The sequence below is a fragment of the Seriola lalandi genome, unplaced genomic scaffold (assembly GCF_002814215.2).
Source record: "Seriola lalandi dorsalis isolate HSWRI2012SDOR001 ecotype SW California unplaced genomic scaffold, Sedor1 jcf7180002054619, whole genome shotgun sequence".
Lineage (NCBI taxonomy): Eukaryota > Metazoa > Chordata > Actinopteri > Carangiformes > Carangidae > Seriola > Seriola lalandi.
The window spans coordinates 200,217-227,616 of record NW_019525172.1 but is presented as its reverse complement, the minus strand read 5'-3'; the positions used below and the strand labels follow the sequence as shown (position 1 = coordinate 227,616).

General features: G+C 40.3%; 4 protein-coding genes across 13 annotated transcripts in view; 2 read left to right on the top strand and 2 right to left on the bottom strand.

Annotated features, from left to right (window-relative positions):
- Positions 1-1,514, top strand: part of ccm2 (CCM2 scaffold protein) — a 10,422-nt gene extending 8,908 nt beyond the window's left edge. For both annotated transcript variants that reach the window (XM_023420120.2, XM_023420121.2), the window contains exon 10: positions 185-1,514. In XM_023420120.2, coding sequence (XP_023275888.1) covers positions 185-489 — 305 coding nt within the window. In that variant the 3' untranslated portion in view covers positions 490-1,514. The remainder of the gene's footprint in view (positions 1-184) is intronic.
- A 3,671-nt stretch (positions 1,515-5,185) lies between these two features.
- fam167ab (family with sequence similarity 167 member Ab) lies at positions 5,186-11,391 on the bottom strand. Of its 2 annotated transcripts, none has more exons than XM_023420135.2 (3): positions 11,304-11,391; positions 7,976-8,348; positions 5,186-6,760 (listed from the first exon to the last, which is right to left on the bottom strand). In XM_023420135.2, exons 2-3 carry the CDS (start codon positions 8,339-8,341, stop codon positions 6,497-6,499), a joined length of 630 nt encoding a protein of 209 aa, XP_023275903.1. In that variant the 5' UTR covers positions 8,342-8,348; positions 11,304-11,391; the 3' UTR covers positions 5,186-6,496. The 2 variants fall into 2 exon arrangements, with proteins under 2 accessions (XP_023275903.1, XP_023275902.1); XM_023420134.2 differs by having other exon boundaries at positions 7,976-8,556; positions 11,304-11,385.
- A 189-nt stretch (positions 11,392-11,580) lies between these two features.
- lca5 (lebercilin LCA5) lies at positions 11,581-19,054 on the bottom strand. 7 transcript variants are annotated; one of them, XM_087177667.1, is made up of 10 exons: positions 18,703-19,054; positions 18,169-18,281; positions 16,542-16,954; positions 15,891-16,132; positions 15,449-15,754; positions 14,974-15,111; positions 14,756-14,852; positions 14,301-14,437; positions 14,011-14,188; positions 11,581-13,892 (listed from the first exon to the last, which is right to left on the bottom strand). In XM_087177667.1, the coding sequence occupies exons 2-10, from the start codon at positions 18,171-18,173 to the stop codon at positions 12,982-12,984; spliced, it is 2,427 nt and encodes an 808-aa protein (XP_087033793.1). In that variant the 5' UTR covers positions 18,174-18,281; positions 18,703-19,054; the 3' UTR covers positions 11,581-12,981. The 7 variants fall into 7 exon arrangements, with proteins under 7 accessions (XP_087033793.1, XP_023275891.1, XP_087033796.1 ...); XM_023420123.2 differs by having other exon boundaries at positions 18,169-18,278; XM_087177670.1 differs by having other exon boundaries at positions 18,176-18,278.
- Positions 19,055-20,346: 1,292 nt separating this feature from the next.
- On the top strand, positions 20,347-27,061 carry sh3bgrl2 (SH3 domain binding glutamate-rich protein like 2). 2 transcript variants are annotated; one of them, XR_015438049.1, is made up of 5 exons: positions 20,347-20,613; positions 24,282-24,467; positions 25,625-25,797; positions 25,966-26,046; positions 26,697-27,061. XR_015438049.1 is itself a non-coding variant. In XM_023420139.2 (4 exons), the coding sequence occupies exons 1-4, from the start codon at positions 20,569-20,571 to the stop codon at positions 26,709-26,711; spliced, it is 327 nt and encodes a 108-aa protein (XP_023275907.1). In that variant the 5' UTR covers positions 20,349-20,568; the 3' UTR covers positions 26,712-27,061. The 2 variants fall into 2 exon arrangements, 1 of the variants encoding a protein (XP_023275907.1); XM_023420139.2 differs by lacking the exon at positions 25,625-25,797 and having other exon boundaries at positions 20,349-20,613.
- The last annotated feature ends 339 nt before the right edge of the window (positions 27,062-27,400 follow it).

Genomic DNA, 27,400 nt, shown 5'->3' with positions numbered 1-27,400 from the left:
TATATATATATATATATATATATATATATATATATATATATATATGTGTATATATGTAATTGAAACATTTTTTTTTTTGTCACAGTCCATGATCATATGCATTAAACTTCAAAACACACTTGTGTCCTTGTGACGAGTACTAATGTGTACATTAGTGTTTACAGCTTTTCATTGCCCCCTGCAGGCCTGCGTCCCTTCATACCAGAGAAGGACAGCCAGCACTTTGAGAATTTCCTTGAGACCATTGGTGTCAAGGACGGCCGAGGGATCATCACAGACAGCTTTGGCCGCTATCGACGTACGCCCAGCTCCGCCTCCGATTCCACCACCAATGGCAACGGAGCAGCGGGAGGAAGTGGCGACAGTGCGGCCTCAGACGAGGGCCAGGAGGCCTCTGAGGGTGACGAATGGGACCGAATGATCACCGACATCAGTAATGACATTGAGGCTCTAGGCTGCAGTATGGACCAGGAGGGAGTGACACCCTGACATGGTGAACAAAGGTATATTTGCAAGAGGTGAGGACATAAACTAACGGCCTCACATCAAATGATCAGTAGACAGAAATGAGCTGAATGGATCAGATGAAGGTGGTCCTTAGCACTGACCTAAGATTTGGTTACTTGTATTTTCCTCTAATTGTCAAGAGGACATTCCATAGTCCCTACGCACTCAAGGAAAACCTCAGCTTATTACCACAAAAACATGAAGTCAACAAATGCACTTATGCAGAACCTGTAGATGACATGCAGTTAGTTGGCTATTTTTGCATTTCAGAGGGATTCGTAAGCTCTGATATGTTTTTAAAGTTTCTTTGATTTTTGTATCCTTTATTGGCAGTATCTGCCACAGCTGTCACCAATGTAGCGAAAAGCTCCAGACTCTCTGAGAATGTTTCTGTTTTGAATACCCTCAAAGACTGGAGAATCTGTCAGAGGACTGTGTACATGTTTTAGAAGGTTAAGACTTAAGCTGTGCTTTTGTATTACTATAGGTCAATCAGCTTCATCCACCAGAAGAACTTTGGTTTTCTTCAGTTATTTCACATTTGTGCATTTGCTGTGAGAGTGTAACATTTTGCTCTATATATATATATATATATATATATAGAGATATATATATATAGAGATATATATAATTTTGTTTTTCAATAAGATTTGTGTACCACTTTGTTTTACACTATCATTTGTTATGTGTTTACTCATTTATATAATTTTGCCTCATTCAAACTGACCAAGGAAATGCTGTAAAAACAAAATTCTCATTCAGTTTCTGTGATTGAGTGAGGACTGTATTTGACAAAGCCAGTTAGTTGATGGCTGATGTAACTTTATGATTTTAGATGTTTGTTCTTCTCATGCAGGTCATCTTGTTGTGTCTTGTGACATTACATCTGTCATTGTGCCTTTTCACTGCAGTACTGTTGCCAACTGTCTGTCACATACAGACGGGTTATTATGAACTGTACCTACAGTTGTTGAGCAAATCATAGTTATTAAATAACAGCTACTTTACACAGTTTTTCTGTTGGTGTTGATTACAAGCATCATCATGTCGAAATGAAAACACATGGTTATTTTCGTTTACACCTGTCTGCTGCATTATCAGCAGTTTGAAGTGAGAGTAACCTCCTCATTTAATTTGACTTTCTTACAGCAAAACTGACACGAGGTGAACATTTTATAATCTTGACTATGATCCCCTCTGACTGATCATTTGCTTGGATGCACCTAAGCTGCTGTGAAACTTCAGTCTGAGTTTCATCAAAGCAGTCACGCTGGATGTTGCTGAATAGCCTCAAAGTTGGGGATTAGTTTTGTGAGTCTGAGGGACAAGAAATTGGCAGGACAGCTGGAGTTGAGCACATTCCATTCTGTGAAGCCACTCACCAGGCTTTTAAACCATTTCCCTCACAGATCTATCGTTTCATTTTTTTTTCTTCCCCAGTAAGTTTTGAAAATACAAAACATACTGGAAAGAAAAGATGATTGCCCATTGTCTGGGTTGTGTCATGTTTGTTGTGGGACTGAAGCAGAGGTGTAGGAGTGCATGCACAGACTGGAACAGTACACCTGGGCTCAAATAGCCTATCTGACTTGAGACACAAAAGGATGAGATAATCCAGAAGCCTATGATCTCACCGTGCAAATACAGATTCTTTCTCATCACACTAACAGACTATTCACAGCAAGTTGCACCCGTTTGTGACAATGTTGCTACATTGTTTTGGCACAGAAGGAGAGTAAATGATTGTTTTTGATATGCTCTCAGTGTAATTGATCTCTGTGTGTTTTCTCACAGTACTTGGAGGAGTCCTAATTGGCCTCCTGTAAATTGTCATTTTAATACAATTTTAGCCCAAACAGAATGACTCATTAAACTGCCTCATTGGAAGCACATAATTATTAAATAGATCAGTTAGTTTAATTAACTCATTTAAATTTCCCATGCTGTTTTATAATGAGGTTGCTAATTATCTTTTCAACTGGAACCCCTGTAGAGCCTCTACAGTAAATGTATCACCTTGCACGAGCTTGCCTCATAAAGATAAATCAGATAGTTGCATTTAATTACTTGTTTCAGTTACAAGACGATTGTAGTCAGGAATGAAAATGGATTTTTGCCATAATGGTAAATGGATTAAATCTAGAGGTCTGTGACTACACTGGACAGGCAACCTCAAATGGATAGTAGAGACAATGATTTAAGAAAAGTTGCTGATGTTCAGTTTTTAATACAGTTTACTTCATTTGAGCTTTGGTAGAGTTTCATAGGAATAAAGCCCAAGTAGAAACATTCTGAAATAACCTCCCTTAACTTTCTGCTGATTGATTCTGTCAAGTTTTGGTCGACCATGCGCCATAAATATTTGATTTGGATGACATGACTACTTGTATGTTAAAGGAGTCACTTGTAGTGATGGAGCCACAGTGAATCATCACCCAACTCAGTTGTCAGTTCTACGGAGCTCTTTAGTGTCTCTCATCTGACTGTTTTGGTTTTACAGGCTGCAACTGTATTGTTTTGGTCACACTCACCACTCTAATGAACGTACTTTCTGGCAGTAGCACGCAGCTGTTTCTAGCTAAAAAGCTCAATTAAATGATATAGGAGCATTTGTCAGCTAAAGAGACGAACATTTCTTTCAGGAGTAGACCTAAAAGGAGAGTGAATATCGGATTTATTCTACAGGTGGACGGAAACTACTCAAAATTAACGTGCTGGTTGCTGAATGTCTGCCTGATGCACTCATAGGAAACTGTTTGCTAACCAGCTTTCCATATCAACTTAAAAGGTGATAATGTAATTATTGTGTTGTTTCTGCTTTCCCCAAATGGCTAAAAAATAATTGAATGCAAGATTAAGCTTTACATGTGTAAAAACAATTAACCCATGCAGTAAGTTATGCTCGCCGGCCAAATCATACACAGGGCACAATGCCTTATCCAAAATCAAAAGAAACCTGCAAGCAAGGGGCTTTACTTCAAATGAATGTTCCACATAATGGTTTGGAAGGTATTTTTAGCTTCTGGACATGTTTAATATGTGTCCAGGAGCTGGTCCAAGTGTTCGTCTGACCTTTATAAATCTATTTTCCAATATCCAGCACAGTCAAAATCAGTGGCTCAACACTCCAGGGGTTTAATTGTGTGGTCAGGTTTAAAGCCCCATGTGTCTGCAGTGTGCCTTGTTTCTCCAACAAAAACAGTCTGATTCAGCTCTTATTTCCACTCCATTAAAAATGAGTGTTTGCTTGTTAACTGTTTTCCACTGAATCACTAATGGTGATCAGGAAACGTTGTAGCTCTTGAATCGTCAAAAATGAGGGAATAGGACATTTTTTCATTACATCACCTAAGTCAACATCCAAACATGGTGACTAACTTATAACGTAACTAATGCATTTAAATCCTCTTTGTCTTTGTGTTCCTCTCTGGACTGTGGTGTTTTTGTCTTTAACCATCTTGTCCTTACAGTAAATCTTTGCTGAGATGAGACGTACCGAGACACTCCTCCAAAATACTGCAGTCTGGGATTCTCGCCAGTCTCACCCTGTGGTTCACCTTGCTGAGGTTTCTGTCAGCCATTCATGCTTGAGTTTGCAGCGCAGTCATGGTGAGAAGTGCCTCTCTGTGGTGTCACATCTGTTATATTCCTGGAACAGAATGGCACCTACATTCTCAGGCGTGGACATCAGACTAAAAGCTCTTGGTAGACAAACAGTAAAAATAGAAATTAACTGATGGCATCCCTCTTTAAGATATTTAAAAATCAAACTGGAGGAAAGTGCTTACATCCAAATCATCTGAATCCAACTGCTTATTTAAACTCTCAACGTGGCCTAATTTTGGCATCAGGACTGCCGCTTATACAGTATCTGGTCTTCATGCTTCAACAGCAGATATAGTGCTTGATTTTATGCCTGTCAAGTAATTTTGTTATGCAAATGAGATGGTTTAGGCATGAAATTAATAAAATGGCAAACTCCGGGGACAGCTGTTGGGCAGAGCTGGAGTCTAAACAAGTCCTTTTTGTTTTCCCTTTTCTCTGGAGCAGACTGTTTTTGGATTTAGAAAATGCTGCATAATATTTACCTCCTCATAACAGTTTAAATATCGCCCCAAAAAAAAAAAGTCATCAAAAAGGAATAAGAAATGAAACCACCTTGATCCGCCAGCAGCTTGTTAGAAAATGTATGTGATGGCCCCTTTGGCAGCCTTTCAGTCAAAAGGAGTTGTGGCTTTCAGCAGTGATAAGCCCCCATAAAGCTGGAGCTCATGCATGAAAATCTCGGGCTCAACAAAGTCATTCATTACATGCCACTTGAGGCTCTCTAGGACACAGGGAACAGCGGATGGGGTTCACTGACACTCACATGCAAAAACTCATGACCTCGATGTTCATGTCTTCACATGTACCCAAAGCTCTGGGAGCCAGGAGCTGGTCCCAACTGTTGACACAAGTTCTTGCACAGTATGCACAAATGACAAGTATTTGCAGAACAAAGGCATTAGCGCAAAAACGACTGAGGCTAATTTGAAGAAAGGAGGTGGGATGACAATTCATGTCATGTTCCAAAGCTTAGAGGAATATTTCAACACTTTCTGGCCAAAAGTTAAAATCAAGAGCCATTGGTGAGATTTTGTTCTGATAACAGCAAATTAAAGGCTGAATAAGTAATACATCTGGTCTCTTGATTTATTATTTACTTCCAGTACATTTGTGAAAAGATGTTAGCACTGACATTATGGGTATCATATTTTACCAAATCAGTTTTAAGGCATGTTGCATTTGATTATAGGCTTATTAACACAAGATCAAGTCGACATAACAGTTGTTTTCTTGCCAGGTGGCGTTGTGCCCACTGCTCCCGGGACGGTGCACACTGTGCCAAAGGCCAAGTATTGTGTCGGTACAGAAAGTTGATCATATAATGTTGGAATGGTCTGAGCAGTAACACACATCAGTCCTCATTTCAAAGGTTGACATAAGATGTTTGGGTGTGTTTGTGATTTTGTTCAGAACATATTATAACATATCTGAGCCACAGGGAGAGGCATCTCAAACCCTGAAACTCATTTCCCTAGTGCATGGTCTGTGCATTGGGATAATAGTTTTTTTTTTTTTATTTTGCAGTGAGAGAGAGATAGGCAGGAAATAGCTGACCTGAATTTCATATGCTCACATATCAAATGCAAGTGGGTTATAATTCAATCTTTATCCATTTAACTACAACATGTTTTTTATTCAAACAGACAATGCGATCTCAAATAGTTACTTCCTGGCTGGAGGTCAACCGTAAGAGAAAAGGGCCAACTCCAACCGAAAGGAAAACTAGTTCAATTTGACAACCATTGTAAAGAATCAATCATTTCCATATTCTACAAAAAAACTATACTCCCTAAATTGATACTACTACTTGCTAAATAAAATATGCATTCTAATCAACATTAAGGCATCTTTTTTAAAAGCACTAAACATTTCCATAAAGTAAACTGTCACTGAAAGCATCATACAGAGGTTTGTATGCAGTAATGGTTAAATATTCGGCCTCTGCTTGATAAATCTTGGCTTGTAGACAGAAATCTTGAGAACCCCAGTTCATAGAAATGTACTGTATAAGGTAAGTGGTAACAATATTAATAAGCTTGAAAGTGATTTACTTCAGTCACTATTAGTGAGTCAGTCAGTTTAAAAACTAGTTTTGTGCTTCAGGTCATGATGGCCTTAAAGGTCTAAACTCAGCTGCGGTTTTAAGACAGAAAGGTTGCTGTATATAGCTGCCGTGTAAGGTTTAGTGGCATGAACATTATATATGTAATTACTACAGTCAAACTCTTCTTCTAAATTATATGCATTACCTAAATCTCTCTCTTTGATTATAGGGCCTCACAACAACATGGTCAAGCCCTAAATGCACAAAGGATTTCATCACTAATATATGGCCAAGGCTGGCGTGTAGACAAGCTGTTTTGTATTCAGGTCTCAGGACCCACTAGCATAGCGAGAACCGGCGAGAATTAATGTTCATCTTTGTGACACCAATGAGTCTCAGCGGGGCAGAGAGGCCGAGGCCCGGGGTCACCGGGCATTCACACAGCAGGTCTGACAACTCATCCCGCTCCTCCAGGCCAAAGGTAGCGTCGTTGAGCATCCTGCGATGCAGGTGGCACGTCTGCTCAATCTTCAGCTTGTTGATGTCACTGCGGAGCCGCATGAGCTGCCTCGCCAGCTGCTGGTCTTGCAAGCGCATGTCGGTCTGCAGAAAACAAGACAGAGATGAAGGGACACAAAGACGGAAACATGTGCTCAAACCACTTGTTAATTAATTAATGAGTCAGTTCATCAACTAGAATTTTAAAGATTAAATGTTGTAATCAAGTAAAAATACCACAGAAAATGTTGCTATTCTTTTGAATAGCAATTCTTTTTTCTCAGTTGTCATGGAGATGGTTTCGTTATATCTTTTCTTTTACATGTCGTGTATGATAGCAAACTAAATACCTTTGGGTTTTGAATGATGATTGGACAAAAGAACAAACATTTTACAGACAAGATGATTAATCAAAGAAAATAACTGGCAGATTAACTGATAATTAAAATAAGAGACAGCCCTAAAACAAGAACTTTTGCAGGAATGTTAGTGATTTTTGGAGTTACTGGGAGGCACTTTTTTTTTTTTACTAAGCTAACTGTCTCCTGCTGTAGTTTGATATTGAGCACACAAAAATGGGCGGTATCGATCTTCCCACCTCATGCAATTAAGCATATTTCTCAAAATATCAAACTATTGCTCTAAACATAATTTTAGTTATATGTTTAACTGTTTTTATTACTCAGTAAGTTTCAACACCATCAAACAACAGATTATCCATAGTTCACATGGTTTAGATTCGCTGAAGGTCCATGCTTTCAGTCCTTATTGTGTGACAAAATCTAAAAAGAAAACTCACAGTGGGACATCCATAAACAAGTTGCTCAACATAAGCTCTCTCAATTTTATCTCTTTGTGTCCACTGTCTTTGTGCAAAATGTTTGTGGCCACATACTGTGCGAGTTTGAGTCTGCTTCTGTCAGTGCTTCTTTGCGTGCTCAGTCCAGGCTTATGAAAGCGTGGGTGAATGTGCTATGTAATTGAGCAGAGTAAAATGATTAGAATTGCAAAAACTGTGTGTAAGAAATGTCAGATGCCACTGCCTGAGACCCAATCAATGCCACTCACTAATTTGACTGGATTCTTCAGGATGGTAATTGGACATTGTGTGCATTGTTAAATTCTAATTGGCTAAGTGGCATGAAGTTATCTCAGTTTTGTCTCTGGCCTTTAACCGCAAGTATTTTTTCTTCAAAATGTGAAATAATGTGTATTTGAATCTTGAAGTGTCCAACAATACTTTCTGAAATGTGCAACCTAAACAAATATGTGGGAAAATCGATGACAAATTTGTACATTAGTAAAGCAGCAATGTCTCACCAGTTCCCTCCTGAGCCAGCTCAGAGCCTCATCGATATTCCCAAATCCTTTCAGCACACCTGATGGCAACTTGCACTCAATCACATCAGAGTTGACTACAGCCTCCCTGGGTGCGACTAGTTTCCTTTCAGGCTCCATTTGAATCGGGCATTTTCCAGTTCCTGACTCTCTGAAGCTTTCCGCCTCAAGCCGGGCTTTCCACTCCAGGTAAGAAGGCCTCCGGGTCTCCAGTCTTAATTTCTCTGCCAAGGCCTTCAAGGTCACGAGATGGTCATCTGTAGGCAAATCCACATCTTCCCCACATTCTGCTTGGTCTGAGACACCGACCCTGTCAACCATGATCTGAGGAGACGAGGGGGCGTCCATCGTAAATCTGCTGAATACAAGAAGCTCCTCAAAAATGTGTCAAAATAAAAAAGAAAGACATCTGCTCTTCATTGGGGGCCTCTCTCTTGTTCCAAATAACAATTGTTGTGACTTTTTGTCCTTGCATCTAATTTATCTGATATTTGCCAGGCAAGTCAATCTTTAAGGATTTTTAATGGATCCATCAGTGTTTCAGAGGCAGATAATCTTAAAAACTGCAGAGGAGAGAAGAAGCAAGTTATGAAACATTTGCTGACAATACCACTGACAACCATTTCCAAATGACAAGCGACACAAGTGATATGACATCTGTAAAGAAGGCTGCACCTCAACTTTGGCATGACAGGCTCAGTTCTATAACAGTTGTACAACATAAACTGAACAGTGATTATATTGAAAGTTTGTTCACCTTCTACTGTAATGCTGTAAACTGATATAGAGCGAGCATTTGGCTTCTTGCATGTCAAATATTAATGGAGAAGCACATTGAGGGAACACACCTCGAAGATTTTCATTTAACAGGAACAAATCGTCACCATAGCAACAACAGCGGGGCACAGTGGCTGGTAGACTTGCTCTTTTAAAGAAACCCTTCTATTTACAGCTCAAAACATATGTTGCACTGATGCTTCAAATATAACTTTAATGGACTCTGATCATTGTGGGCATATTATTAACAACTCCACATGGGCAGAGTTAGTTGTTTGTTGTAGTTTTTTTTTTTTAAGGAAATTATATGACATGGATTTTGTCACCTAAGCACCAAATTTCAAGGCAATCCATCCAATATTTATGAAGATATTTAACTTAAAACCAATAATATCAACCTCATGGCACGGAAGGAAAAGTCAGGCTGCTCACATGGCAAAAAAGTTACATTACATTTTTAAGGGGTGACCATTTTAAAAACACTGGGGTGAGTCTGGAGGCCCAGAAGCAAGACTAACTCAGGAAATAGTCACAAACTAAATCTTTAATGCAGCCCCTTAAATGATATAGCAAACACACACTTACAGAAGCAGCAGCAAAAGCAGACTTTCTGCCCAGTGTCTTCTTACAAAGTCCTCAAGCACTCAGTAAGTGGTTAGCACTCAGTTATTCCATAATGGGTACAGCACACCAGCAGTGAAGTCATTGCCCTTGTATCTAATGATAGGCTTGGCTGTTTTGCAAGGTAAAATAGACCTCTGACTGTGTGCATAGTAGCTGACTTATGAATGTGCAGGAATGGATCCTCTCCTTATTTTCTACAGGAATCAGTGTGTCTCTGGAGACCACATTGTTACAGGACACAAATAAAGGATAGGGAAAATCCATGCCACATGCATTTTTAAAGAGTCGCTAAAGACCATGTATGTACAATGAGGAAGTGATTTAGATTGTAAAAGGAAACAGCAGAGCTAAGAGGTTTAGAAAGATAGGGAAAAGTGTGCGTAAGCAAATATTACACAACGCGCTATGATCACAGTTATGAAGAAATAAAGGGTTTCAAATCATAACAGTAAACCAGCCTCTCTTTGGCTGCTTGATCATTTAAGAGGCACCTTTGGTGAACCCAGCCACTTTTCAATAGACCAGCAGGAAATCTTCATCTCAAGAGACACAAAGTTTACATCCTGAATGTCAAATGCAGCCTGGGGCAAACGCACACGCTGACTAATCTAAAATGATTATTTATCCCCATTATCCAAATGTCCTAACTGGCATCCAAATCGCGGAGCATCACCCATACATTCCTATGGTTTCAAGGCTGCAGAATTTGATTGCTCGGCAACATCCAGCTGCAGTGTTGCCACACCAATAAAATTTATTTTTGTGGTGTTGGAACATGAAATGCCAAAACCTCATCTGGCTGAAGAGCTTAGGAAGTCTGGCTCTCCTATCTGGAAAATGCAGACAACAAATGTGACCTCGGGGTAACTAATCAGGCTTTAGTGTGTATCTCTCCGATCTATAACATAACATGCCTCTGAGTCATTCCCATTCAGAGGTACTGAATTTCAATCTGCAGTGTTGATATACAGTACAAGGAGAGCATTATCCATAGAAATCATTAGCAGTATCATGGGTTAGCTCAAAGATGAAAAGCCTATGTTAACACAAAAGCCATTCATAAAGGTAAACACCACATTACTGTGGCACATTGGATTCCTTCATTATGGCAACAGAAACTTAATAAAGCAGTCTTAAGTTCACACAGTACCACATTTACAGGCTAAACCAATCACAACAGAGGGAGAGAGAAAACCTTGTTGGCTATAACTATCAACAGGTGTTCTTTTCTTGTTGTATTCAGAAAAGGAGGGATGAATCTAAAGAATTGGCACATTCACAGACAGTTGTTACAGTATCATTGTGAACCTGCTGTGAGCATCAAACATAATTCCTCCTGTCTGCCATCATTCCTTCAGTTAAACAGGGTTTATACAACCTGAAATTTGATGTTTGTTTAATTATGTGGGATGGGTTGCAGTCATGCATAACACATGCACACAAACACACAGTAAGCATTTAGTAAGGAGAAATGGTGGGAAATAACATCAACAGCTGGATACAATACAACTAAAACCTTATTTTCTTAAATAATTCACTTGAGGTTGTTTTAGTCTCAGTTTAGCTCATAAAGGGGGAATGTCGTTATATAAAGTTGAGTCCAGGTTTAGTTATTTCACAACCTAATTTCATGCTGCCCATTCTATCTTATCTCACCACAATAACGTGGTTCTTCAAATAGCTTAAAGTAATTTCTGTAAAAACTTAAGATTTAAAAAAAAAAAAAAAAAAAAAAAAAAAGACTATGAAATGTTCAAGTTACTTAAACCGGGTGATGCTACTTCCACATATTCTACACGTGAGCACTCATTCACTCCAGCCTCCTCTAGCTAGAAGCCTTGCTGTTTGGTGAGTAACCCACCGGCACCATCTGAAACACACCAATACAAACTGCGTAAGGCTGATTTACCTGGTAGGAATCTCCCAGCAGCGCTTCAACTTGTACTCAGACTCCCTGAATCAGGAAAGACCATCTCCAGCTCTCTCTCTCTCTCTCTTCTCTCTGATATTATTCCCTCTACAGCTCCACGGTCCACTTGTTTTTGAGCAGACAGCTACCGGAGGAGGGGCGGGAACGTTGCGTCAGGTTCTGGTTGCTTGGAGACGTCCCAGGAATCCCTATCAGACTTCCCGCCGCATGAATATTACTGCAAGTGCGCCACAGTCTGATAACCGGCAGGCAACAGTTTCACTCTTACTATAATTTATTTTCATTCAACAAAATACAACAAATACAACTTTAAAAAACAAAACAAAAAAACAATACAATTGGATAAGTACAAAATATTAACCAGAAAGTTTTCCTTGGTTACCTATTTCCCTTACGAAAATGACTATATTAAATTTGGAAAGAATAAATACAAAGAGCTCCTTAAAACGTGTAAAAATGAGATATCCGGAAGAATATACTGATTTAGTGTGGTAAGAGCTGCTGAACGATTCTACAAAGATTTTTTCATTTTGGAATATAAGTTTTGTGAATACAACATAACTAAATAAATAGAGATAAAAAATAGAGCATTTTGTCTATTTTGTTCAATACAGTTGAATCTCAACAGGTAGCTTCTCTTACAGCCACTGGTGGTTTGTTTTAGTACTGATTGTCAGGTCAGTGTAGTGCAGCCATCAGGAGACATATCAGTGCAGGGGACAAGGGCCCTGGAACGTGCCAGGAATTATAGGTATTCACTGTTTAAGGAGGGACAAGTGAGCTGGTGTTAGTGGGTCTGAATCTTTAGTGGCAAACACTCAATATCTTAGTGCTGGTGATTCATTCAGGAATCAGTCTACAAATAGAATGATTGTCATTTCACTCAGTGGTAAATTCTTTTGGCATGGACAATAAAAGATTTAAAGGATTACCAAATTTTATGGGATAAATTTTGTTCAAGTAAGATACAAAAAAAATATCCAGGATCCCTGACCAACGAATTATAACTGCAACTTATCTTTTATTACTACAAAATATGGCAAAGCACTAAAATGTGAAATGTAAATGTGATTTGCATCCAGTTTCAGTGTGTCTGTACTGCTTGTGTGTCGGGTCTCTGTGTTTATTGGACAAATGTTCTAGGTGCGGGGACACTTTGTCTTGCAGCTTTGCAGACTTTGTGTTGCTCACATCAACTACCAGTCGTATTCTGATTGGAAATCTGGACTGCAACCAGGGAAACATGTCTTCAGATTTAACAACTGCAAAAAATAAAAGTCATAAAAAGTGCAACTAGTATTAAAACAAATCAAAGGGTCAAAAATTTCTGTATAGTCACTTGAATGCTTGAAAACCACATTCAATTACATTTTCTACATGATGAAACATTAAAGACAGTAACACAGGCTAAATTGTTTCTCATTTATATAGTCAAATAGTATTTTAGATACTTTGCACAGTTTCTTACCCTTCTTTTTGGTATTGTTATAATGTTTAATTTTTTTATTGGAATGTCAATAGTGTTCAACATTTATAGACCAGGCTTTTCACTTAATTTCTTATTTTCCGTTTGGAAATCATCCCATGGTGTCTAATTCTGTAGCTGACAGATGTGATTACCTACTATGAGACTGAGTACCTCTGGTCCAAATTACTTTCATAAAGTCAGTTCCTCTATGTCATCATCAAATGAGGTGATGGCACGGATGGCAGGTCTGCTATCTGCTACATGTAGGGTGCTTAAAGAGGATGCTGGAGGAGTGGAAGACCCTGAGCTGAAGCTGAACAGTCCGTCCCTTCTTGAACGTACTCCATTGGTATTTGGAGGACTACTGAGGACCTCCATTGTATTGGAGGTGCCCACACAGTCACCGGCTGTTGTGGCCAGGGCACCGAATAGCTGCTGCATGAGGCTAGACTTCCTGTCCTTCCCTACTCCTTTTTCCATGTCCTTTTCTTTTTCTGTCTCCACCCCTTTGAGACTAAAAACACCTATTGCTTCTAGTGCAGAGTCCCTATCCTCTTTGGGTGGAGGTGGAGGGAAACCAGAAGACCCCCGGGAAGCTGAAAGTCCAAAAGAAGGCGCATAGCTTCCAAACGCCAAGTCATCACTGGAGATTTGGGTGCGTATTGCTCTTCTCCCCATTCCTGTTGTAACTGCTGCACCCTCTACGCCTGGTCTTCTCCTTCCACCTTCTCTGCTTCCAGCACCAGCACGCAAACTGGCCAAAACCTCAGATTCTGTGAGGCTGAAAATTGAAGCGGTATGGTTCCTCTGCTCAGGAGGACGAGGAGAAGAATGGTCACTGGTACTCTTAATGGACTCAGAAGAACTCGAAGCAGCAAACATGGACTCCAGAGCTCCCTGGTTTTGGCGATCTATTTCACGCATCTTAGCCAGCAGTTGCTCTTTTTTGTGAAATGCTTCTTCTGCTACTTGCTGATTGGCCAGAGCCTCCTGGTTCCACTTGTCAACCTCCTCCTGGACATGACCACGCTTCCTGTTGTTCTCTTCCTCCTTCTGGTTAAACAGGGAACTTGCCTTCTTTCTGTCTTCTTTCTCCCAGCCTGTGGACAAGGTGTGTTACCTTTAGGTAAAAGTAATCACTCTTGCTTTCTCATGCTTTTTACTAATTCATGCAATTAAGTTGTATTTAAGTATGTGTACGTATACGTTTGTCTTTACCGTCTCTTATTCTCTTTGTCTTCTCTTCAAGCATATTCAGCTCCTGGTTGAGTTGCCGTTTGTCCTTCTCCTGCTCTTTCTCCTTGTCTCTTTCTTTTTCCCTGTCTCTCATCTTCTGCTGTTCCCAATTCGGATGCCTGTCTTCTGTTTCCACCTGTCTGTCCACTCTGTCAAGCTCCTGTCGAGGGAAAGAGTTACAACAGGTGAATGATAAATAACTGTGGTAAACTGTGTACTAAAGCAGAAGATGAAATGTGGTTAGAGGGAAAGGTGAGTGGAAGACACTTTACCTTGAGTGATAGGTATTCATCGGGTCCCTGTTCACTGTAATCATTGGCATCAGTGATGGCGGGGGGAGGTGTGGGGAAATCAAGACTAGATGCCCCGTCTTCAGTCTGCACTGCCTTGGTGCTGTTCCTGCTGGGGACTATATGTCAAATAAAAGCAGAGTACATTTCAGAGCCAATTTTGCTAAGCCTATTCCTAACCATGCCTTGATAAAGAGCACTAATATTTATTAGCATCCATGTTTGTCATTTTTTGTTGATAAAGTCTGAGTGATAAAAGTTTTTAGATTAACAAATTTTCCTTGAAGCCCATTGAAATCTGCATGAACATGGACAGTAACAGGCTTGGTAAAGAAAAAAATTATTTTGACTGTTCCACGTCTTCCATGACCATAGAAGCAATAAAAGCATTACTATGTTTTGTGATAAATAGACAGAACCCAACAGTTAAGTCCTACCTTTCCGCTTTGCGCAACTGTCAGTATCTTTTCTTGTTGAGGCTTTCACCATGCGGTTGGCATAAATGTTCTTGGTATCTAGTTCTCTCTCCTTCTCCTACAAGAAAACAAAAATAACCAAAATGTTATACATGGACCAAGCTGCTCTTAATGCACAGTCATAAAGGAAGACAATTTGTTTCAGTGGCTATTTGAAGTATGTTTTTGTGTGTATGCACCTTAAGTTTACTTGTCAGTCTTTCCAGCTCCTCCTGCAGGGTCCTGATCTCCTCCTGGGCACTGATGGTCTTCTTCCTCTCTGCAGCCAACTGTCTCTGGTAACTACTGTTGCTCAGCTCCATGCTACGCTCCAGCTCCTTCAGATATACACAGTTGCACAAATGCACTAAGTCAAATCTCTAAGCTACATCTCAAGAAGACACGGTGAAGCTGATGTTCAGAAATAAATCAACAGTAGGGCAAATTCTGTCCAATCTGAAACTGCCTACGCTCCTCTTGTGGCAGTGTTTACTGGATTGCTGTATTCACTGACTTGAATGCAATAGCCAATAACGTGCATTATTCATTCAAAAATGTAGTAAAAACTAAACATTAAATTCTTAGATTCAGAGGGACACAAAAGTAAAACATTTGCAGAGCTCAGCTTTATCAATAAATAACTAGGTAAATAAATGAGCTCCTTGATATATTTACCTTAATCTTACGTTCTGCCTCTTGAGCCCGTGCCTTCTCTTCTTCCAGCCTGCGGCTCAGCTCATCCCTGGCTCCTAACTCTCGCTGGTCGACCAGCTTCTTCAGCCGAGCGATGGTCACCTGACTCCTCTGGAGCTGCTCCTCGCTGTCCTTCATCCGCCGCTCAGCTGCCCGTTCCCGCTCCTGAGTGCGCCTCACCCGTTCGCGCAGCACGTGGGTCTCGTTGGCGTGGCGGGACAGCAGCTGAGAAATCTCACTTTCGGTGTCATCGTAGCGCTGCAGGGCTTTCTCTTGACGAACCTGAAGCTGCAGCGTGGAAAAGAAGACGTTCCATTTGAGGATGCATCAGGTGTCAAAGGTGAAGAGTAAGCAAAAGAAGAAAACAAATACCATTCCAGGTCCCATATATTCAACCCCAATCAAATTAGAGTGTTAGGCCTACCTGTCTGAGAATTCGGTTTTCCCTCTGCAGCTCATCAGTTCGCTGTTGCAGCTCAGCAAGAGCGTTACGCAATTCATTGATCTTAAGCAGACGGGCCGAAAGCATCCGCTTGGTCACAAGGTCCAGGTCTTTAGGAGGTGTGGACTCCTTGCTTTGTGCCCGCACTCCCCTGCGATGCTGCTGGATCAGAGGTTGGCCACCTAGACGCTGTGGACGGGACACACCGTGGCGCCCCACACCACCTACAAGATAGAAACATACATGATGTAGAAATAATTTAAAAGTCAATCAACACTTACTTTTACAAGCCATTACTGAAACACGTTGACATTAAGTGCATTCCAATTGAATGGTGAATATAAGTTAAGGTTGACACTACATAGAAAATATTAGCCCAGCAAAGCTGCTGGTAAGAACTTTTACAATATTCAAATGGAACTTCAGGAATATAACAATTATTTGTGAGTATAGAGTGAAAACTGCTTGTAAAAATCGTATCCTCATAAGAGGTTTTTTTCCTTCTATATAAATCACCATGTTAATATCTGCCCTACACTGCCATCACCTGGACAGTAAAAAAAATTTAACCGATAGAGATTAAGTTTCATTCATTTATCAGTCCAAACTCGAACACCTCATTGCTTTACATACCTGTCTTGTAGAGGGGGCTGCTAGAAATCTTCTTTGCCCGCACTCCTCTTTGAGGAGTAGGGGATGGAGTCCGGGACTGGGAGTATGGTGACAGCGAACGCTCTGACAGAGACTCATTCTCATAGTCCTCTGAGTAAAATGACCCACTACTCCTCCGTCCCTCTCCATCTGATATCTGATCCCGATCAGGGTCTGAATGCCAGGTTCTGGTTTTTGATCTACTCTCAACATTGCTGTCTTTTTCATCATCCTGGATCTTGTCCCTGAAGTTCTTTTTATCTTTTTGGAAGGATGATGCTCGGGAATCTTTCTTGTTACTCTGGAGGGACTGGCGACTTAGATCAACATCCCGGTTGTCTTCATACAGGTCAGTGGCCTTTTCAGATTCCATGTTGTCACTTTTAGAAGAAATGCTGTGTTGAAATTAAACACAGAAAGTGGAAAAGAAACAAATCAGACTTTGAATAATATTGTATTATATTTTCTCTCTACTTGTTCAAGATGTACCTTACCTGATTTAACAGGCTTACACTAAAAGTCCTCTGATAAACTGATGTCAGCATTTGTACTGAACAACCCAGAAAAACATTCTCAAAAGTCATCCAGAACAGTAATAAGAAGCTAGGCTAACTGGTTTCTCTCAGCTTTTCCGTATTGTGTATCTTGGTCACTAAGCGACAATACACATGAGGTGGAATTTTCCATGAGGCTGAATGTTGTATGATATCACTATTCCACACCACTGTTGCTTCATACTAAATACCAGCCTGCCCCCTGTCTGCCCTAATGGCTTATTAAAACAGCCAGAATATTATTTCTCACTGCAATAAGATGCACATGTACACACATATTCACGGGATACAGAAAAAATTAGAAAATGATGACGTAGAAGTAACTTATATTCCCATTGTGTTGATTGTAGATATTATGTTGCATACTGAATATTTAGTGTGCCCCATACTGGTTATATTTTATGTCTTCTTTCTGTATATATCTTATGTGAAAAAAACTTTCTTCTTCTTCTATTTTTTTTCTAAGTCAGTCTATTTTTACTGTAAGAGACCACAAAACCTTAATGAATTTGAAGAATAAACATATGATTCATACTTAATACTGTGGAAGGAGTATGCTCCTTCGTATTTGTGTCAATGGGATGTAAAGGTCATACAGTCATCTGGCCCTTTCATCTACTGGACAATAATAGAATCACTTGATGGGCAAGTATCAATGGCAACACCAGTACACACAGCCGCATCACCATAGAGAAGAGCAGCATTGTAGGTCAAGCAGGGCAGAGAGGTCTCATAACCGATACAAACCCGTTTCTGAAAACAATGTTAAGCTTTGTTATATAGTTTGTTAAAGGATACTTTCTTTTTACATGCATTTTTTTACATGAGCTTTTTCACCTTTATAATAATCATTCAAACTTTGATTTTTGATGATTAAAAACATTTTGACAGTAACAAAAATATTTTACTCATAAGAAACAACATTTTATTTTCAATATGAACTACCTGAATGGATTGAAATAATTACCCTGATTAATATAACATAAAACCCTGCCTAAAGGAAAATCTGCCTGTTTAATAGATTAGAATATAATAGATAGTATTTTAACACTCACCACATACATCATATCCCAGTCACCACTGTCGTCTTTATCATGATAATGTCTGATTGTCTCCGGGTTCCTGGTAACTCTCTTTGGTTAGCTGAGAAACTCTCTGCAGCCGCCTACTGAAAACCAACAGATGCTTGTTACCAAGAGCTTACTACAGCGGTAGTAGTAGCCGTACCTGACGTGACAGATTGGATTAATGTAGGCCGTCTGCTGTTGACAGGTGCATTGCTATTGTTGTCAGACTACCTGCTAAGTAAAAGCAACACAATGTAGCACCTGAAGCCAACGACACATCTACGGGCCCTCTACTCACATGCAGCATTATCAAATAGATGTAAATAGAAGAAAAAAGTGGGAGACCATGCCAAAAGCATTTCGGCGTACAGACATTAGAAAATGTGAGCGTTTAATTGGTTCTACAAAGCTAACAGTGCTGGGTGAGCTTATTGCAAACTAATGCTAAGATGGCAACAAACAACTACCATCAACAGGTGGGATGTGTTTTAGCTTTACCGTTCAGAGTCTGCTGGCACTAACCTGTCCGTTTCCGCGTTTACTTTACAAAAATCTTGCTGGCGTTGTTTGCTTTTCGTTTAACTTTGTAGCAATAGAGAGCTTCGTGTTCGGACTCGATTGGCTAACGTGAGCTACATAGCTTTAACTGTTAGCAAGCTAACTAGCATGAACTTTAGCAATCTTAAGTACCGTTAGATATAAGTAGGCATAGCCATCCGCCCTTTTTGGCAACAGTCATGACTGTCCTTTTAAAAATGCGCCAATCTGTAATTATCCAAAATGAAGCAGCAGCACGGAGTAATCCTGCCAGTCAGGGGCGTCCAGATACTATTTTTTGTTTTCAGTCCACGCCTTGAGCTTTGCTCCAGTCCAGCCGCTGACGCCGCACCATGGCAACCGCAGCACTTCCTGAAATTACATTCTTCCACCAGAGTGGCGCTGTAGTACGTGTTGTGACATACATAGCTAAATGTTTAAAAAAAAAAAAAAAAAAAAAAAAAAAAACTTTTTATATACAGTGGTTATAAAAAGTGGTTTACAGTGGTTTATACCAGCATTATGTTACATACTTACTTTGTATGTCATTAATTCGCTCCTATCCTGAAATATGATAGAAATTAAAAAAAAAAAAATCACAGATGATGATATGATTTCTTACCCATAGTGTGCAATCCATATTTCAATTGTGGAAAAGTTTTCAGGACACATCACGCGTGCATTCACTCAGTCTGTCAGAACAGCATATTTCTAGATATGTACGTCTGATGTTGGTTCTATGAAGAATACACTATTTGTAATGTACAACATTACATACAAAAAGACAATTCAAAGTGCTGGGCATAACGCATTAAAAATATTTTTAAATAATAAAAATTGCTCCAAAACAGTAAAAATGCAAATTAAAAGAATAGTAACCTATAGATTGAATGTGTAGATACTTATCTTAAATGGGTAGCAATATGCTATGTCAAACATTTGATTTTCATATGATAATGGAAAATGTATTGAATTGTCATGCCATATCGACCAAATATTAGCTGGTGTTTGAGGTTTATGTTATGAAAAACATGTGCTATCTGACATGTGGCATACAGTTGTCACAAAATTTGTAACATCCACTGCTGGTGGTATGTTTTTTTACTCATGCTATACAACAGATATTGAAATTTGCTTTCGCTTATAACACAAATGATCTATGCACATATAAAGTCTGTCATTTCTTTTATTGTCAGCAATAAAAATGTGTTGCAAGACGAAAGCACATGAGCATAGAAACAAAACGCCATAACCACGACCTTCTTTTGTATAATAATAGAAAACGGTCAGACATTTTTAATCTGCATTTTAATCTCCATCTAGATCCAGATCTGTATCAAAATATACATAGCGATCAACACTCATTTGATATATAGGCAAATTTTTATCAATGTCATTGTAATTCACGTAATTGCAATAGTTTGTTTAGAAAAGCGCACTTCAATTTTTGTTTCCCAAAAGCAAAACGAGCAACTAAATAAATCTAAATTAATTTGGATCCGAATAAGTTTCCGGAGGTTTCCAATTAAATGCCCTCTAGAAAAAAACCTATGCTGTTTTACTGTATTGTTTTTATTATGAAAGGTTCGGGCCGGAAGCCCAGTGTTTAGTGTTATGTGTAGCATCAGTGCAGCGAGGAGGAGAGCGGCTGAGCTCCACAGTCGGTAGGAGCGCACGCTGTTTTACATTATCATAGCTCGGTATAAATGCTGGAGACGCGTGTGTTTTCTCAACTGAAGCGCAGTCTGTACTACTCCAAATTCCTCAGTCGTATCCTGGGGAACAAACCGGACTCGCTCGCTGCCACCAAACAGTTTGTTGTCGATCGCCTGACATTTATTTGGGATTAAAATGGTCATCAAGGTTTACATCGCCTCCTCAACTGGTTCTGTCGCGGTGAGTGTTGATTGTAATCAGACGTGTTACCAAGTTGACAGGTGCGTAGACAAAATGCAGGAGTTTAATAGGTCGTTTTCTATCTGTTCTGTGGTCTGTGGTCTGGTTTCAGTTCAGCCTGTTGAATTTGCACTTCACAACCAGGATTGTGTTTAATATTCCTATTGGTGTTACAGTCTTGGTTGCAACCCTCACCTGGGCTTTAAAGGTGCAGGAGCTGAATATATGGCAAATTCTTGTAAAAGTTCTCCCTCTTATAGGCAGAAACAACGTACGTGTTTGATTTGCAAACAAGCCATAGTCCATCTACATTCCCTCAGGACATGTTGAAAGTGTAAACCTCGGGAAGCTCAGGAGCTGCCCTCGCTTTATTCTTACATGTTTTAAATAACAGTTTCCTGGCTTCTGGAACAACATCACTGAACCTTTTTGAGAGATGTTCCTTTCAACTTGTTCAAGCCCTGAGTAATTCTAGGGAGGGGCTCCCACATCTGAGCAGCAGCATCCTGCGGCCAGGCTTAATCTCAACAAGACTGATTTATGTCAGTATACTTGATTGGACGGGACATGTAGCCTACTGTGGTTCTTTAGGGCTGCTGAAATGATTAACTAGTCAATCGGAAGAAAGTTGCCAACTATTAAATTAAGCATTCTCTGGTTTCAGCTTCTCAGATGTGAGGATTTGATGCTTTCATTGTGCATCATGCATTTCATTTTTTTTTTTGTCATAAATGAAATATGTTTGGGATTTGGTCTTGGTTGGGCTGAGTCATTTTGTCTCTGGAACATTGTGATTTCTACCTGTTATTATTTACTGACATTTCTTTAACTTAAGAAATAACGGATACATCAAAAAAGACATTGAAACAAGATATGAATCTGCAATGAAAATATTAGGTGCAGCTCCAGTCTTATAGTGCCTCTTGGCAAACAACAAGGCTCATGCCATAGGGAGAGTCCAGCTGATACTGAGATTGAGCAGAAAATCATCAAACAACACTCTTGCTCGAATGCTTAAAGACTTAGGTAATGGTACAAATGAGTAATATATTTATTTTATCATGCTCCCTCTTAGTGGAAGAGGGCAGCACAATCTTTGCGCGTTTACTAAAGGAGTTATTTATAACCCGTTGACACATACATTGAAAACACAGGCAAACTCTCTCTCTCACACACACACACACACACACACACACACACACACACACACACACACACACACAGCACATTCACACACGCTTGAATAGTTCCACCATTTGGGTCAGTTATGTGAGTGTCGAGCTCATGTGAATGTAATTCGCTTTGAATGCTTTTGAATTGAGTTACAAGTGATTGAATAAAGAGGAGAGGTGAGGCTGGATCCCTCCACTGATATAAAGTGAAGTGGATGTGTGTGTGTGTGTGTGTGCGTGTGTAGAAAGGGAAAAAAAAAAGTATGCCTACTAGTGTGAGATGGAGATGGAGGAAGACAGTGTTAGAGAAAGTGAGGGCAGGAGGTGGAATCTGGGAAAGCACACAGGTGAGACAAATGCAGGACTCGAGGGAAAAGAGATCATCAGAAGTCTCCATAAAATGAGCAGTTCACAGCTTTGCAACAGCAGATTAGTGGGGCGGAAATCATCTGCACAGAATGAATGAAGTGCAAATTAGGTTATCCCCCACTCCTCAATAGATGTGTGTCGAGTTCAGTCCCATCAAATTTTACATTTGATAATTCATATTTGCCCAATGATCATTACGAATGTTGGTTTTAATTATTAAAAATGATCACAACTACATATCCTCACATAAACTGATCTAATAAATGGTGAAATACCCAAACGATTGTCATCCTCCGTTTTTTAGGACAGATGTGATTTATTCATTTTTGATTATTTGTTTCTGTCACAAGCCCCCCCCCCCAAAACCCCAAACCCCCACTTCTTCTCCCTGTCTCTTTCTGCCTGTGTCTAAAGGATTAGTTCTCTCTTAACCCTGAGCTAATCCCTGCATTTCAGAAAGCGCTCTCAAGCAATGCATGCATATACTCATATACTGTCATTTGAGTGTGTGATTGTTTTTAATCCTACATGCACACACACTCACACACAAATCTGGACCCATCCATCCCCTGACACACACTCTCACTCACACTCGCAGGGGGCACCTCCTTCATTATTTAGTGCCACGCTGCCTGACTCTCAGCTCAGAGGAAGACCCAGTCATTTATACTATGTCGTTAACCAGCAGTGTGACATGCAGTATTGTCTCAGACTAGACACTAACAGTGGCTCCGTACGACCAGAACAAACGGGCACGTTTCTCTGTAAAGACAGCCAGTATTCTTGTAATTGATTTACTTTTTTTGTGGGTTTCAAGATAAAGCTGTTTTATCTGGGTGTGGGTGTCAATAACTGACTGTCCAGAACAATCCCTCACTGTCTGTAAGGTAAAACAATAGCTCCATTGTGGCGCTCAGCATCCCTAAAATAATGGGCACACACGCACATGTACTGTATAAATGCACATAAGCACACAGGGGAGACATCATTCAATGATTATATTCAACCACAGAATAAATGCCTGTTCATATTTGTTCACAATGTGTAATCAGGTTTTTGTGATGCTAATGAATGTTCAAGCATCTGAGTCACCACAGGACTGCGTTAGTTTTCACAATGGAGGCAAAAATAGAGATGAAATAGAATGAATGAATATACAAAATAGATGCTGTTGCAAGTAAAAAAACATGGATGTCTGACGAAAAACTTAGATTTTATTAATAGCACAAGCTAGATGTTAATCAGAACACCAAATAAATATTGTGCACTCAAACACTCGCAGTTACAAGTCCAATGCATTTGAACTGTGTCTAATGCGTGTTTACGACCTACCGTGGGAGTTTTCTGACTTCTAAAATTATCCTTGGATTTATTTTTTTATTTTTATTTTTTTCACAGAATTCACAAACACTGTCATGCAGTTTCACTCACACACAAACAGAGACATTTTGTCCCAGAGGACATAGGACAATACCACCGGGAGCTGTTGCATCCATCCCATAGACCACAGCTGGGAAAGCTGACTGCATACCTTTTAGTATGGGGTTCCTTCTTACTGTAAATGCACTTGCAACACAATGTACCTTTTAGGATAGAATGATTAACGGCAATGTATAGATGCATTGAAAAATAATAATCATCACAGCCTATGCCCTTCTCTTAAGTCTAGTAAAGTGTATTGATGTAGGTTCAAGACATACTGAAGGAAAAGAATCTTTTCAAACCTAATCTCCTTCACTAATCAATAATCCTCCTTAATGTCCCTATTACCAAGTGTGTGTGTGTGTGTGTGTGTGTGTGTTTGTGTGTGTGTATGTTATGTGTGTGTGTGTGTGTGTGTGTGTGTGTGTGTGCTGCCTCTGGCTCGATGGGTGTCAGCTTACAAGTTGTCATTACAGGAGTGTATTAAACACCCAAGAGCAGTATACAGAGACAGAGGGCATGCCACACACACACATCGTCCACCTGCACTTTATGTAAATGTACATTTGTTCACTTTAGTAGGCTGTAGCTGCATCCTTGTCATTTCTCTTTTTCTGATTTATTTTCAATGTACCACCTCTCTGCCTCTCCCAAACCAACCCTCCTTCATCTTGTTCTTCATTTATTCCTTTTCTACCGACCCAGGTTAAAAAGCATCAACAGGCTGTAGTCGGTTTCCTGGAGGCCAATCGAATCAGCTTCCAGGAAATTGACATCACCATGCTGGAGGAGCAGAGGTTATGGATGTACCGCAACATACCCCGGGACAAGAAGCCAGAGAAAGGCAACCCGCTGCCTCCACAGATCTTCAATGAGGATCGCTACTGTGGGGTATGATGGACTTTGTAATGTTTGTAATGAGCAGGTAGTGCTGCATACTCGCAGATAGTGTTGTTTCTTGCACATCTGAGTTTTTATTGTTCCGCCCCTAAATGCATTGTATACAGTGCATTCAGAAAGTATTCAGACTTTACTCAGTACTTAGTTGAAGAACCTTTGGCAGATTTTAGCCAAGTCTTCTTGGGTATGATGCGACAAGCTGAGTTTGCACACCTGGATTTGGGGATTTTCTGCCGTTCTTCTCTGCAGATTCTCTCAATCTCTGTCTGGATGGACGGAGACTGTCAGTGGAGAGCGATTTTTAGGTTAGGGTTGAAGTCAAGGCTGGACCACTCAAGGACAGTCAAAGAGTTGTCCCTAAGGCACTCCTGTGTTATCTTGCCTCTGTGCTTTGGGTCATTGTCCTATTGGAAGTTTAACCTTTGGCCCAGTCTGAGGCCCTGAGTGCTCTGGACCAGGTTTTCATTAAGAATATCTCTGTACTTTGCTCAGTTGCCTCAACCCTGACCAGTCTCCCAGTCCCCGTCGCTGAAAAACACCCTTACAGCATGATGCTGCCACCACCCGTTGGGATGGTAATGAGCGGGTGCTTGGTTTCCTCTAGACATGAAGCTTAGAATTGAGGCAAAACAGTTCAATCTTGGTTTCATCAGACCAGAGAATCTTGTTTCTCACAGTCTGAGAGTCCTTAGGTATATTTTTTGCAAACTCCAAGCAGTTTTCATGTGGGTTTATATGAGGAGAGCATCCGGTCTGGCCACTATGCCATAAACACCATCGACTTCTCAGTCACCTCAGTTACTAAGAACCTTCTCCCCCAATTGCTCAGTTCTGTGGCCAGCTCTAGGAAGAGGCCACTGTGCTCTTGGGAACCTTCACTGCAGCAGACTTTTTTTGTGTAGTAAGCACCAGCACACTGTCTACTGGAGCATGAGAAGTATACAGTAGAAGTTAGAATAAAAGGAAGTGAAGGCATGACTAATATCAGACGGAAGTGTACATAAGACACTTAACATTTTTGAGTCTGTTTACACCAAATGTTCTGATTGTTTCAACATTTATGCCTGAAGTCTAAAAGGTCTTTGTGCAAATTCATTGAATTTTTGTTGTCTTTTCAAATGAAGAAACATTTTCTGCCTGTCCTCTAGAGCGAGTTCACTTACAGTTTTCTCAAGTTTCTCTCAACGGGTTCTATCCAAATGCGAAGCTTGCCAGTTTATGTCTTCCACTGATTGCACACTACTCTGTAATCCTGTCGTAATCCAGTTTCATGGATGGGGCAGATTATCTGCTTTGCCTCTCGTCACTCTCACTGGCCAAGGTAATCCAACATTACTCTGCAATGTCACAGTCATTGAACTATATTAAAAGCAGCAGTGGAAGGACGGTTTGGCAGGGATGTTTACAACAATCTTTTAAATTTACAGCCTAGAGATTATGTAACACTCAACATCCTCATTTTTTTATTTTTTTGTCCTTTCCCCCTCAGGACTATGAGGACTTCTTCGAGTCGAAGGAGAACAACACTGTGTTTGCATTCCTTGGGCTCACTTCCCAACCGTCAGTGAAAGTGAGTGAAAGTATATACATACAAGTACACTGCTGTGTCTGTTAAAAGCCGTGCTGCCGCCCAACTTGCTCAAAGACTAAACACCGCACCATCTCCAGTGCTGGATCAGCAGCTCTGCTTTCTGCAAGTTGCCTCTGAAACATTTGATGTTTAGCAGCTTTTTTTGATAGAAAAAGGAGATGTGAGTACATCTAGAATCAGCGGCCTTGTCTGTTCCCATGGCAATGATGTGTCTCTCTCATTGTCAGAGCTTTAACTACAGTGGTGCTTTTGGAGGAATGCAAAATAACAGGGGCCATTTGATGATGCAGTTGCCAAACACTGAAGGGGCTCATTTCCATTAATCACTAAGGAGCATTTATTTGATTTTCCCCTAGTCGCATCCTTTTTCTCTGTCCCTTGATAAGTCAGTTAGAAGTGATTCAATTACGCATAAACCAGCAGGATAATGCAGATACATTCAGTCTGGAAATGTTCCTCAGTCTGATGTTTAGCAGGGACATCTTGCTATAATGTTTAGTCCGGAAAATCCATTCAAAAAAAGAATAACTTAAAGGAGACAAAGTTCAATTTCATAAATTGCAGATACAATAAATAAAAAATAGATAATTAGACTAACTGTTGTGTCCCCCCCCCCCCAATCTTTCAAGGATTCAGAGTCATAGATCAAACTGCTGGTGTGCGACGTCCATGGAACCTTAAAAGATGAGGACACAAACTGCATCACTCCTTGTCCTTGTTGCATCAGGTCCTTTACCGTGATCCTCCTGCTACGATGCCAGCATTTTGCCAAACCTCAGCCCACACGGATTTCACCCTGGAAGACCTCCCCTGTCTTTAAAAACTGTTCAAGCAACATTCCACCAACACTGAAGTCTCCAAGTCTGACTCTGAAGAGGCCTACTAACAGAAGAAGGGGGTTAACATTATTATGGATGCATTTGTGTTTCCTTTCCATGTTTAACACACTGTGACAATTTCAAAATGAAGTAGCATAAATGTTGTGCAAACTAGACGACAATGTAGCAGGTTTTTGCACCAGTAGACCAGTTGCTGTAGGTCAGTCTACAATGCAGTGGACAGGGAAGAAATGATGAGGTGAGCACAAGCCATCTGAATACACACCGGTATTGTGTGTGTGTGTGTGTGTGTGTGTGTGTGTGTGTGTCTGTCTCAATCAGCAGCTGTTAATGAAGGCTGTGTTAAGTGAAAGGGAGCTGAGAGGACGCACTTAATGCAACCTGAGGCCTAGCCATTATGTCTGGATGGATGTGTGTGTGTGTGTGTGTGTGTGTGTGTGTGTGTGTGTGTGTGTGTGTGTGTGTGTGCGCGCGCAATAGAGCACATCTGGGTA